This window comes from Balaenoptera borealis, assembly GCF_965194805.1.
Source record: "Balaenoptera borealis genome assembly, chromosome: 19".
Lineage (NCBI taxonomy): Eukaryota > Metazoa > Chordata > Mammalia > Artiodactyla > Balaenopteridae > Balaenoptera > Balaenoptera borealis.
Window position 1 is genome coordinate 32,695,744 of NC_138878.1, and position 13,859 is coordinate 32,709,602.

The 13,859-nt window shown below is 52.3% G+C and overlaps 1 protein-coding gene across 5 annotated transcripts in view; it reads right to left on the minus strand.

The window, feature by feature from the left end:
* NKD1 (NKD inhibitor of WNT signaling pathway 1) overlaps window positions 1–11,725 on the minus strand; it is an 85,640-nt gene extending 73,915 nt beyond the window's left edge. For 3 of the 5 annotated variants that reach the window (XR_014237392.1, XM_082366677.1, XM_082366674.1), the window contains exons 1-3: window positions 11,474–11,725; window positions 11,319–11,351; window positions 10,502–10,635 (exon numbers count right to left, since the gene is read on the minus strand). Coding sequence is in view for 3 of the 5 variants with exons in the window: in XM_082366677.1 (XP_082222803.1) it covers window positions 10,502–10,635; window positions 11,319–11,351; window positions 11,474–11,498 (192 nt within the window). In the remaining 2 variants the exon portion in view is untranslated. Of the gene's footprint in view, window positions 1–697; window positions 798–10,501; window positions 10,636–11,318; window positions 11,352–11,473 lie in introns of those variants that run through there. The other 2 variants (XM_082366675.1, XM_082366678.1) reach the window with 2 other exon arrangements.
* Between the last annotated feature and the right edge of the window lie 2,134 nt (window positions 11,726–13,859).

Here is a 13,859-nt window from a genome sequence, read left to right on the forward strand (position 1 = left end):
CATATAGCATCTCGTCCCGCAACCCTCAAGAGCTACCCACCCCCGGTGCTGGACCGCGTATTTCTGCCTGAACAACTCAGAGACTGGGTTCTGTCCTAAGTCAGACACCCAGAAGTGGGTTGAAGACTCTCTACTTGCCAGTTGTGCCTCCTGGACTTTGCACTTCCCAAACCCTTTGAGATGTTTTTACTAAACCTTTCATCACCTGGCTATTTATCCTTTGGGTCTCAACAACTTAACTCCCCAGTTCATAGTAGAACCCTCCTCATTCTCTCTCACCATGCCCTGTTCTTCCCCTTCATCACATTTAGCGCACATCTGGGTGATCATCAGCTAACCACACGAGAAAGCTGCAAGAGGAGGGGTGACGTCTGCTTTATTCTCCCTGATTTGCCAGCATGAACTCATTTCAGTCCTCGAACAACTCCATGAGGACTACCCATTCCACCAGATGCGAAAGCTCAGGATCAGCAATGAGCCGTCACATGGCCCAAGGCCACTCGGCTGGGGAGAGGTGCAGTGGGAACTTGAACCCAGGAAGTCTGATTCTGAAAGCTCTAAACACACTCCTGACACCTACTACGTGCACACGCTGGGCCTCAGTATAAAGTGGCCCAAACCACATCTATACTGTACTTACCCCACCTGCCTTCGCATCCTGTTCCCCGGCAACTGAAACATACTATCCATGACTCACCAGCACCCAGCTTGGGCTGTACCCTCTGCCTTGGAGGCAGCCTGAATCCGCTCTCCCTTGGCTGGGCTCAGGACTTAACTTGCTGAGCTCGTCTCCTCATCTGTACACAGGGGAATAATACATGTAAAGAATGCATGTAAAGCATTAGACACTTTTAATATTCCCTTGTATGTACTATTATCACTAACATATTCATACCCCACCAAAATCTTGTAGGTCTAAATCAACAGTCACAAGCCAGGCCAAATCCAGCTGTCTGGGTCCACCCAAAAAAAGTGTTTTTGAAAAATTTTATGTAGTTGATGATAATTTTTTTAATTAGAAAAACTTCACATAAAAATCCAGATGGCTGGGTTCTCTTAATGATAAGAAGATGTGGCAATACCAGGGCCACATTCCCACATGACAACAATTGGCTGGGGCTGAGGGACGCTGTTCTCTTGACTCAGGGCATGTGCTCCCCAGGGCACCCTAGTCCCCCCACCTCCCAGGTTTCTCCCTCCCAGCCTGCTGCGTTCATGAATATGACTTCTCTGGCCTTTAGATTCTGACCCCTGGTCCCAGTCTTACCGTCCTTAGAGCTATACTGACATGCCACCTCCTTCAAAAACACCTCCCCGAATCTCCATAACCCTGTGTCTCTTCCTGGTCTTATAACTGTAAGAGCGAACTTGTATTGGGCACTTACGGTGCGCCTGACATTACAACTGTTTTACAATTTGAGTCCTCACAACTATGATGCAGGTACTATTGTCATCCCTGCTTTACAGATGAGGAAACACAAGCAGAGTTGATTATTCTATTGCCATCCCCACCCCCATCCATTCCCCACCCTCTCTGTACTGCCCTGTGCCCCCAGGAAGCTGACCCTGTGGACCAATTCACTGGAGCTTTCTGGCCTCTGGCTTCTGAATTCAGCCAATGCGAGGCCCCGGCAGGAAACGGGAGGATGCGAGGAGATGGGAGTTTGGGTACTTCTTCTCCACTCCCTCACTACTTCTGTCCCGTGTCTCTGACTGTGGTTAATCCTCCATCTTTATAGCTTCTGCCTGGTCTCCACCCATCATCAGCTGTGGCTCCTACAGGGATCCAATGCAAAATATCCAACATTTCCTCCCCTGGCCCTTTCTACCTTAGGGGTGGTAACAGCTTCCCACTGTTGCCAGGGACCATCAGTCCCTGGGTACCTCAACCCCCCATAAAGTATCCCTGAACCCTGCCCATACCTCTGGAAGCTAGTTTCATTTAAACTCTCTGGAGTGCATCTGTTTCCCACTAGACCCCTGGCTGACAGAGGTTCGACACTATGCCCAAGGTCACACAGTTAGAAAATGGTGCAGCAGGATCTGAACCCAAGACATCGGGCTCCAAAGTTCTCGCTCTTTAAGCACCACCCTACACCGTCTGATGTCCTAATCTACTTCTCCTGGTCCTTCACCTCCTTATGGCCTCCTCAAGAGTCCCCTGGGTGACACTCGAGAACCAAGCACTGTGCCTGGACCAATGCAGACCTTCCAGAATCTCTCACTGAGCGCACAGAATACAGCCACTTGATTCCTCTTTATCCTCCAAAGTATTTTTACAAGGGAGAGCCCATCCCCACATTCCTTCGTCCCCCAGATCACAGGGCTCACCTCTTTCTTGCTGGCCCCTCACACAGGCCCTTCACACACTTGTCTCCCCTCTGGACAAAGACCAAGCTCCATAACATGGCTGAGAAGGCCCCCAGGCCCAGGCTGTGACCTCTCTTCCGCCAACTGAACTTCAACCAGCATCTCCAATGAACCACCCTCTTCTCTACAGGGCTTTCTCACATGTGGCCGGTCTGTCCGGCAAACACTCATGGCTATTACATGTCCTCTCCCCTTGTCTTGCTCACCACCACCCCTCCCCCCATGCACCTTTGGGCTTAAATTACAGCTCCTCTGACACTACCTCTGACCCTGGACCAGTAGGTACTTCCTGCTCTAGAGCCCCCAGAGCATCCTCTAACATTCCCTGAACATTGTCTTCGTTATTCAAGAGCTACCTTCCCAAACCATGAGCCAATCAAACACGAATATCAATGCAAAGTAAAATATTAGCAAATCAAATACGGCAACATTTTAAAGCAGCAGTCTATCATGGCAAAGAGGGATTTAATTTAGGAGTGCAAAGAAAGTTGAACACTAGGAAATCTAGTTATGTAAATCATGCATACAAATCATACATTATATTAGCAAAGAATCACCAGCTCCATCAACACCCCAACAGCATTTGATAAAATTCAAAAATTATTCCTGGTTTTAAAAATCCTAGCAATCCAGGAGATGAAGAAAGCTTTCTTAACTAGACAAACAATGAACATCATACTTAATAGTTATTAATCAGTTGAGGAGATTCTAACCAATGCAATAAGATAAGAAAAATAGATGAGAGGCAAAGATGAAAGTTTAGTTCCACTAAACTCCAAGTTCTATGAGGCAGGAACTATGTTCTATTCCTCATAGTTTCTACAACATCCTACGCATGCTCAAATATCTGTAGAATGAACAGCCACCCAGATTAGGTCTGATTCCTATTAAATGTTCTCAAAGCACCCAGCACTTCTCCTTTGAGGCATAAATCACAGCTTAGGTTGTGTAATTTGTTTTTAAAAATACTTATCTTTTCCTACTAGAGTGTAAGGTCCATGAAAACCAGGACCACGCTCTACTGACAGAGCAAATGTATACCTGGCCTAAAGTAAGTACTCAATTTCTATTGCACAGATGCATGAATGACTTGAATAGAATGCATTTAATACATAGTTTCTAAATTATAATAAATGATTTTATCCTACTTCTCAGCCAGAAGATCCAAGGCCCAGAGAAGGGGTGGGGGGGATCCTTCAGTTGATGCCACACCGCTGTGAAGCCCACCCACTACCTTGGGATCCTCTGAAAGGCGTCAGCCACACACAAACCGCAGCCCACATGGCTCAACAAGTAAGGAAAGTGAAGCCCAGAGCAATTCCTCGGAGCCCTCTAAACAAACACACATACAGGACGCACCCTGGAGGGCAGAGCTGCCTGGTGAGAGCTCCTGTGTGCCGCCCTTCTGGGTCTAAGGATGACTTCAGGGGAGGGACCTGAGGCTTCCCTCGCGAAGCCCCGTGACGGGTACCCACATGAATAAAGAGCCCCCTCTGCTTTCCCGGGAAGTTATCAAAGAATTACTTATGTCTCTGGAAATGCTTGTTTGGAAAAGGTTCTCCAGCCCACCTGGGCTTGGCAGGAAAGGCAGCATCCCCAGGCCTGCCCTCTGGGGAGGGATCAGGCTTTCCCTCCAGCTCCTGAAGGAACTCGGCCATTTTTCATGCACAGAGTCTGAAGCCAGCCATAAAGAAGCAGGCAGCTTCCCAGGATAAACGGAGCACGGTGACATCAAAGACTGCCTTCCAGATTAAACAACTGAGGCCTTCAGCTCTCTCTGGCGTTTCTTCCAGGATATTCTGGGCTTCTGCCTCAGTTCTCCCTCGGATGGAATGGCAGATATTTTGTTTGTGAGAGTCTGAATTTTTTCCTTCCTGGGGGAGGGGGTGGGGAGGGAGGAGGCAAGGGGAAGGGAGTGGGAGAGAGAGCCAGAGGAAGAGAAAGAATGTCTGTGAGAGACAAGAGCCACAAAAAGAACATGCGTGAGTGGAAAAGAGAGCGGTAAGTCAGGGAGGCAGCCGGAAGTTCCTGCTTTGGAATCCAACGAGCGACCTAAAAATTCCAAAGTTGTGAACCTACAGCCAGTGAGTGAGGCTGCGAGAACCCCCCCAGCAAGGAGGACTGGGGGGTCCGTGACTCCCCAGTGCCTGCAGATCTCTTCGTGGGCCCCTGCCTCTTGCCCAGAGAGTCAGGCTGCATGCCCCTTCCTCAGACACATCTGGTAAACTGAGGCAGGAGACCCTCCTCCCTCAGGCACAGGCTCACAGCAGCTCTGGGGCAGGATGGGTTCTCTCTGGGATTGGCTTGTCACTGCCTCTTGCCCCCTGGTTCTTGGGGTGCCTCCCTCTGCCAATCCCACCGCTCAGGCTGCCACATCCCACCACGGTTGGGCTTCTGAACCTCCTCCCCCGCAGGGCAGCAGGGGCCGCCCCTCCACCCAAACAGCTGGAGTAATGCCCCCAAGTCCCTGTGCATGACGCTGCACGCGAATCAGCCCCGCAGAGCGCGCTGGCGGCTGGGGCAGCAGGTTGGCTGCCCGCCTGGCTCCACCCCACTCACCTGTCCAGAGGGAAAGGTAGCTCACACGTGCCAAGAGCCACTAACATGGGGGGCTTTGCAGAAAGAATGAGCACCAGAGACAGTTCCAGACCCCACAGGCTGCAGAGCCACTTGGAGCCCACAGTCCCTTCTCAGGGGCCCAACCCAAGCACCACGCATTATCCACGGACACTAGCGAGCAAGGGGTCTCCCCCAGCTCCCACTGCACAAACCCATCCCTTCTTCCCACACTTTCTTCCTCACTGCCTCAGCTTCTCAGGAGTGTTACTGTCTGCCAATGTGCCTGTGGCCACGCTTATACTTTGTCTCCTTTATTAGACTGGAAGCTACAGGAGGGCAGGCACCACAGCTCTGTGATTTGCCACTGTAGCCTCAATGCCCGGCACAGCTAGGGAATCCATCATTAATAACAATTCATTATTGATCATAATTAATGAATAGCTGAGTGTCTGAAAGAAAAGGCCTGATTCCACTCTTCCTTTTATTCCTACTTCCAGCTCCACCTGGCTGGGGAAGAGAATCTGGGGGAGGAAGAGGCAGGGATGGGGACTTAATCTATCTTCATTCATTCATTCATTCATTCAGCAAATATATCATGAGAGCCCACCACGTGCCCCAGGGCTGCCAGAGGAAGATGGACTCCTCAGAAAGTGATTCTTCCATTGCTGACAGCTCAGCCTTGCTGCTTTAAGCCCTCAAAGGGACAGTCTGGCCCCTGAGCCCAGGGGCCCAAGCTTCCTGTTATGAGGAGGAATTTACTCTGTCTATCACCCACCTTCTCTCCTCACTTCTGACACTCCCACTGGGTGAGGGGATGGAACATTCCCCAAGGCTAGGAGCTTGTGGGACATGCCGAGGTTGTCTCCTGGTTTAGCTTCCCCCTCAGTTTGTGACAGTTTGTACAAGATATGAATGTAGAGGGTCTGTTCCTGAGTTCGAGGGACACAACACACACACAGCCTGACTCGGGGAACCAGTGTCCTTCTCAAAGAAGAAAAGTTTCGTAGGGAGGATAAGACACTCCTCGAAACCTCTACCTGAGACCCCATGACAGAGATGCATTAAAGTACCCAGAATGACACCCTTGCCCACCTCCCACCTTCCTGAGGGATCCAGACCTACCAGAAACCAGAAGCCCCACCTGGCACTCTGCCCAGCTCCAGCTTGCCCCAGCTCTCCTCCCCATTCCCCAGGGGTCCAGAAAGCTGCCAGGTGGGGCTATGAAGCTGGCCTGGCAGAGGGCACCCTCCGTGGAGAACTCAAAGAAGCCAGTGAGTTGAGGTCCAAACGCCTCCACTAGCCTCAAAGCAAATCATCTTTTAATTCTGAAACACCAAATATTTAATTTATGCTTTACCTCAAATGTCAAGTCCACCTCCCGGCACATAGCTTTGAAACCACGTAAGGAGGCCTAACACTTTCCATATGGTGAAGACATGGGGCCTTTTAATTGTGCCAACTGGTATCATTCAAGGGTAATTCCCCTGGAATCCGGCACTCAGGCAGCAGCTGGGCCGGCCTCCAATCTCATCACCCAGCTCCATACATCCCCACAGGCTCCAGCAGGGCCTGCACCCTCCCAACCTTCCCCAAACATCAAAATGCACTAGGTGCCCCCTAATCAAATTACCAAACCGCCTGGCAGCCACCTTTGATCCAGAGGCAGACTTGCCTGCACCGAAGCTCTCAGCCTGTTTCTTCAGGCGGCTCTGCCATAAAAGAACAAAAGGACCAAACTGGGGGGTGGGGGAGGGGAATGGTCTTAAATCCACTTGTACACATTCATATATGCACACGTGTGCACACGCTGCAGGAGCGTACACAGACACGCAGATTCTGCTTCTCTGAGTGTTCTCCTATCAGCATCTCTGTGTCCATTACGCTACTCCATGCATCTACTAAACTTGTTAATTTCACCCATTATATTTTCCAGAGCCAACATTTTCAATCGGTTTTCTTTTGTAACTGCCTGTTGCTGCTTCATGTTTCTAATATCGTCCTTTATCTCTGAGATTATTATGCTTATTTTAATTTCTAATTGTTTAGCACATTATTGTCTGGCATACAAATTGTTCACCTATCAGTCATCTTCTGCAGTACTTGTACAGCTCACATTTCTCATTATTTTTCTCCTCCAAGCTCATATTCCCTTGAAGTTCAGCATGTATCCACTGAAAGGGCAGAAGCCCGAGCCTGTGTCCCTCCAAGTGAGGCTACAGAGTATGGGGGAGGGGGAGCCTCTGGTTTCATAATATGGGCCCCCACCTCCACCTCTCCCAGGGCCTCAGGAACCTGCCAGTACCTTTCTCCCCACATTCTACTTTCAGTGAAGAGTTATCTGCCAGAACCCTGCCAGGGATGAGCATGTTATTATACCCATTTTGCAGAGGAGCTAATTAAGGTAGACAAAGGTAAAATGGCTTATACAAGGTGACAAGCTATTGTGGCCAAGACTGACCTCATTTAGTTTTGTATTCGGGAGGGCAGGCGTGGGTTAATTGCCGGTGAGGTCACCCTCTCATATCCCAGGATCTTGCATGAAACTCAGACCCAACTTAAACATTTACTAAGCTACTCAGGCTCCCTCAGAGAGGAAGAGGGCAAGCAGGGGCCCCTCATGCTTCTGCCTGCCCCACAACCTGCCTCATCCCAAAGTACTCGGCAGCCGGCCAGAGTGCCACCTCTCAGGAATGAATAAGTGCGACCCCCTCCAGGCAGATGTTCTGGTGTGGAACTTAACCACACATGGCTTTCACTGTCCTAGAAAGTACTCCAGAATGGGAGAAAACCAGCGTCCACACCAGCCGGCTGGCAACTTTACAGGGTTAGGAGGAGGATTAAGATAATGTAAGCAAAGTGCTTGACACACACAGGCGCTTAATAAATAGTAGTTATTGTTGCAATAAACATGCTGGTTGGATGAGCCACGAATGTGTCCCCCGCCACTTTGGTGAAAGGCCGGGTGACCGAGTGGACACAGAGGCCAACCCCAGGACGGGTCTGGGGCTGGTGAGGGGACCTCTGCCAGCCCTTGGAACTCAACACAATTTTGAGCCCACGCCCTCCTACATCCTGATGAGATAATGGAAGAACCTGGAGCCACCCTTTCCGTGCCACTGGAAATCACAGAAATTAAACAGACCGAGGGTTGCCTACTGCTATCCTGTTCAGTATCTCAACATTTCCCAAATTTGGGGCATTCCGTTCTCATTCACAATTTTGACCAGTTGTACTTAATATTTTTCTCAGAATTGACTTTAGACTATCTCTTTCCACTTAGCTTCCTCCTAAGCAATGATATCTGTGAATTCAAGGGTTTTATGTCCCAGTTATTTATTTTTTTCTGGTAAAAAAAAAAAAATGTAACTATTAAGATAAGAAATATTCCTCCAGGTACCACTTGAAATCACCTCACAGGCCTCCACAGTGCAGCCCCACACCCTGGGCTCACCCTGACTTCTCCCTGGGCCATCCCCACCTCTGCAGGCTCAGGAGCGAGGCCAGCGGTGGTGGGAACCCAGGCCCCCAGGTCCCAGTCACCAAGCACAACTCTCAAGGCAGCAGAGACTCCCTCCCCTTAATATGTTGGATGGCAGGTCCCACGCTCCACCACCCAACATATGTCATGCTGATGGCTCTGTGTCTCACATCTTCAAAAGTGCTTTGAACAAACACTAATGACCCCTCAGCATTTCTCTGAGAGAGGGGGCTGGGAAAGGAGGGGGCAAGCACCATCCCATGCTGTCCTCAGCTGGGGGAAGAAACCAGGCAACAAAATTCCGTGACTTTACCAAAGCCACAGTCTTAAGCTGGGGCCCCCTCCCTACCCTCCCTCATTTCCCCCAATGGCAACTTTTACTGGCTCACATTCCTCTTGCTGGGAACACTACTATTTAATTAAAAACGACAGACTTTTGTTTTCCTCTCCTTCCTTCCTCCTCCCTCCCATCCTCCAGGACTGGATGCCAAGGAGACCTACCAAAAACATGCGGGTAACATTTGTTATGGCTTTGAAGATAAAAGTCAATTGAAGTAAGCCCTCGCTGTATTTCAAGTTTCCCCTAAAGCATGGAGCAAGCTGCCTGGCAGTTTAGGAAAGAAAAAAAAAAAGCGGGGGGGACTGCAAATAAATGTCATTCTGCAGGAATACTTTGTAAAAATAAACAGGCTGAAAAAACCCAAAACTTGATTAATGGAAATCCACTCAGTTGGCCTCTGTCTTCAGCTGCAAATGCATTTGTTCATATGGCTAAATCGGATCATTTTCATTGGGCTTTAAATAAATAAGGAGATCAAAAACTAGAAATGGTAGGGGAAGAAAGGGAAGTTTGTAGTTCTGTTTTTAAAGGGCCCCAACTGCAGTGCCCCCGCCCACCAAGTTTTGGCCTTTCCCAGGGGACAGCAGCTCCAATTCTAACCCAGCCAACAGATGAAGAGAAATGGAGAAGAGAAGGCCCCCAGCTCAGCAGTGGCAGTGGAGGAGGAGATGGGAGCTTCTTCCAGATGCAGCGGTTATTTCATACGTGCACAAGAGTCGACTTTATCCACAGGCCTCACCTCCTCCAACGGGCTGCACCCAGTCCAGGTCCCACCACCAAATACACACACACACACACACACACACACACACACACACACACACATCTGAAAAGTCCACTGGCCCCTCCCCAGCCCCCATGGACAAAACCAAAGAACTAACCAGACCTGAGACTCAGTCTGTTCTCCTCTAAGTTAAAAAAAAAAAAAAAAAAATTAAATGTCACATCAAAAAGTTGCTTCATCCTTTGATCCTTGGCTTGCTCGAGTTCCACGCAGACCATCTGAAAGCCCTGTGCAGAGTTCTGGAGCCCATAGGACATCTGTGAACACCAGTGCCAGGCCAGGAGCTGAGGCTGGACTCACTCACTCCCCTGTCACATCTACTGCTCCCCTAGGAACAACTCCAACCTCAGGGACCCACTGGGGGAAGGCTAGGGGTAGGCCCAGGCTATAGCAGAATGAGGCCCTCTCTCTCCTTGTGGGCCAAGCCAAGGGGTCTCCCAGATCTCAGTACCCCCAAATTCTGCCCGCCACCAGATCACAGCCGGCTCTACTGGGGCTGCAGGGCAGATGGTACTGATGAACGTCACACACTTGGAACACATTCGGAGACCGGCACAGTCCTGCCTTCCATCCAGACACCCCCAGATGCCTTCCCTCTTCCCTAGCCCCAACTCCAAATCCACCTTTGAATGCTGGCCACAGAAACAAGGTAGAAGTCAGAGCAGGCCCCCCCAGGTCCCTCCAGCACAGACAAGCTTCCCCATCAACTGGACCTGCACCACCACATCACCTAGGACATTTCCCCCCGGGCAGCCCTCTGCCCCCAACTGAACAGAAGACTGCCACCTGTGTCACCAATAAGGTTCCCCAAGGCAGGGGTTGTACAGGGTCATATTGGTGGGGCAGGGGCAGCTGAGAAGGGATTTCTGGACTTAGAAGCTGCGCCGAGAGGGTGCTAAAAGTTGGGGTGCGGGGGGTAGGTATGGAGACGCATCTCTGAGGTTGAAAGGGACATAGGTGGGGATCGTACCCGCGTTCCTCTGCCAACGGTGCCAGCCGCCCGCAGCTGTCGGGATCCGGAGCTGCCACCCGGGCAGCGCTGCCTCCCGATCCACTCCTCAATGCCTTTCCGAGCCCAGGCGGCGCTCGCAGCGAAGCTGTCACCTGAGGCGGGGACGACACGAAGCCCCTGAGTCTGGCCCCTAGGCTGAAAGTTACCCGAGAGAGGAGAGAAAGAGTGGGCGAGGCAGAGGCAGCAGGGACCCGGAGGGTGTTGGGAGCCGCGCACAACCCGAGAGAGGGACGCAGGTAATCAGGAGAAGGTAGTTCAGCGAAGCCCCAAGAGCAGGGATCCAGAGCGGAGCCAAGGGGGAAGCAGGACCCCAGGAAGACGCGTCTGGGGATCAGAAGAGCGAGAGCGCCAGAGGCCAGGACTGTGGAGGGGAGGGATGAACACGGGGTGAGGGGAAGAGGGGAACTGAGCGTCAGGAGAGGGGGCGCAGGAGCCAAGATCTCGGGAGAGGGGGCTGAGGGCCAGAAAGAGAGGGCGCAGGCTCTTGGAGAAGGGGCTTAGGAGCCTGAAAAGGGGGTGCAGTGAGTGCGGGGTCGGGGTACCGCAATAGGAGGGGTTGAGAGTCAGAAGAGAGAGCAGAGGATAGCGGGGAGGGGGTAGGATGGACAGAGGAGGGGACACAAAGTCTGCTCCAAGGAGAGGGTTTGTGGGACTGGTGACTGGAGTAGCGGGTGGGGGTGGCCCTGGTAATAAGATCCGCGGGCTAGGCCATTCCGCCGCCGTCCGCGGTGCTTCCCAGTCTATCCCCCCCGGTCCGTGCCCCGCGCGCCCCTACCTTCCGGGCTCTCCCTGCGCTTGCACACGGCGGCTGCAGGCACATCGCGCGCGGCGGCGGCGGGAGCCGGAAAGAAAGGAGAGGCAGAGAGTTAGCAATCGCGGGGGCGAGGGCGGCGGGGACCAGGGGGCCGGCACGCGGGCGGGGACACTGACCCGGCTTGGAGTGAAGTTTCCCCATGCTGGGGGCGCTGCGGGAGGGGGCGTCCCTAAGCCATGCGCCCGGCCCGCGGGCCCTGCGGCTCGCCGCGCCGCGCTTCGCTCTCCTCCTCCTGGAGCAGCCCTGAAGCCGAGCGTAGCCCGAAGGGTCGCCGCGACACGATCCTGCCGCCGTCGCCGCGGCCGGACTGACGCCCGGGCGCGCCGAACCCCCAGCCCGCCGCCGCAGCCTGCGCCTCCCCGCGCGCCCATTGGCCGGGCGCGGCGCATCAAAGGCGAGGCGGGACGCGGAGGGAGAAGGCTGTGGGCGGGGCCGGCGGGCTGTGGGCGGGGCGTGGAGAGGCGCTGCAGGGCTGGACACAGCGCCCCCCTCCAGGCTGCGGTCTCTGACCCGGGCCGGGGGCTGGGGACCCGGGACTGGGGACCGGGGGTGGGGGGGTGATGGGAGGCGGAGGAGCTCTGGCCAGGAGGAGTATTGGAACAGACACGGTCCTGCCCGCTCTACAATAACCGCTCCTCTGGCTCACGGGGCTGTGCGTTCCCTCCGCTCTATTTTTCCTGGCAGCGGGCAGGAGGACTCAGCGGCTCCACTTTACAGGTGATGAAACTGAGGTCGGAGAAGAGACGCTGCTTGGAGCGCCCGCAGCGTTGCCCCTTCCGTTGCACGATCGGACTTTTGCAGAAAGTGTTCGCTTATTACCCGCCCCGTGCCCGCCCACCTTCTCCTCCGACTCTCTACGTTTTGATTTGGTTGTGCAGGAGAAGCCCCCACTGAGCCTCCGGCCAGCTGTGGACCCAGCCAACTCCCGGCGGCTACAAGTGTCCGAAAGCCACGAGTTGCCAGCCAATCGCTGTCCCCGCATCCCGGGGCCCGTGGGTGCCCGCCGGGGGTCGGGGCGCGCTGCCAGCTGTGCAGCCCGGAAGGGGGTAACCGCTGGGTCTTTGATCTTCCTTGGTTTCCGCTCCCCGCTGCAGTTCGCCAGACCAAGGGCTTGTTTGTTTTGTCTGGGGAGGTCTCTGCGGAGGGGAGGGCGACATCAAGGGGTTCCCCTCCACCTTTGTGGTTCTCAGAACGCCTGCTCTTCTAGGGACGCTGTGGGCCTGTTAAGTTCGTCCTGGTACTCGGTAGCCTAGGCATGGGAAAAGAAAACTCTGTGCTAGGACTGAATTCTCTGTGTGAGCCTCAGTTTTATGGTCTGTAAAATGGAGGCTCAATTCTGCCCTTCTTGCCAACTCCTTAGAGGGGCACTGCCGAAAAGGAAGATAATGTGAGCAACATATGTAATTTCCAAATTTCCTAGTAGCCACGTTTTTTAAAAAAAGTAAAAAAGAAACATTAAACTTATTTTAATATATTTTCTTTAACTTGATATATCAAAAATGCTTTAATTTCAACTTATAATGAGATATTGTACATTCTTTGTTTTGCACTGTTTAAAATCTGGTGTGTATTTTATATTTAGAGCACATCTCAACACAGACGGGCCACATTGCAAGTGACCAATAGCCATAGGTGATTGGTGGCTACTGTATTGGACATCATAACTCTGGAGCATCTACGTGTCTCAAAAGGATATTGGGGGGCTTCCCTGGTGGCGCAGTGGTTGAGAGTCTGCCTGCCAATGCAGGGGACACGGGTTCGAGCCCTGGTCTGGGAAGATCCCACATGCCGCAGAGCAACTGGGCCCGTGAGCCACAACTACTGAGCCTGCGCGTCTGGAGCCTGTGCTCCGCAACAAGAGAGGCCGCGGCAGTGAGAGGCCTGCGCACCGCGATGAAGAGTGGCCCCCGCTTGCCGCAACTGGAGAAAGCCCTCGCACAGAAGCGAAGACCCAACACAGCCAAAAATAAATAATAAATAAATAAATAAATTTATAATTGCTTGTTAAAAAAAAAAAAAAAGGATATTGGGAACTGCGTGGCCCTCCAGAGTCATAAATCCCTTCACCCAACAGTGTCTTACTTCCATTCTCCAAACTTGCTTTCTACACACCCATTTGTGTGGAAATGAAGGCTAATCTTATAAGCAGGTACATTAACGCTCCTAGCAGGCTGGTTTCATTTGAGGAGTGCTGGGACCCCCCAAAACATTATTATTGTCCATGTTATATTGCAGTTCTCTATTCAGTACCTACTGTGTGTCAGCCATTGTCCTAAGTCATGTATAACTCTTACAACCACTGTTTGATGCAGGCTCGTACTTATTCTACAAAGGAGGGAACTACTAGGCTCAGAGAGGTGAAGTCACGTGCCCAAGGTCACACAGCTAGTCAATGACCTGGTTAGGAACTGAACCCAAGCCTCTTGATTCCATTGCCCATGTTGTTTTTACTACATCAGGCTGTCCCAACACAGTCCAAACTTAACATTCCACCATTAGAGG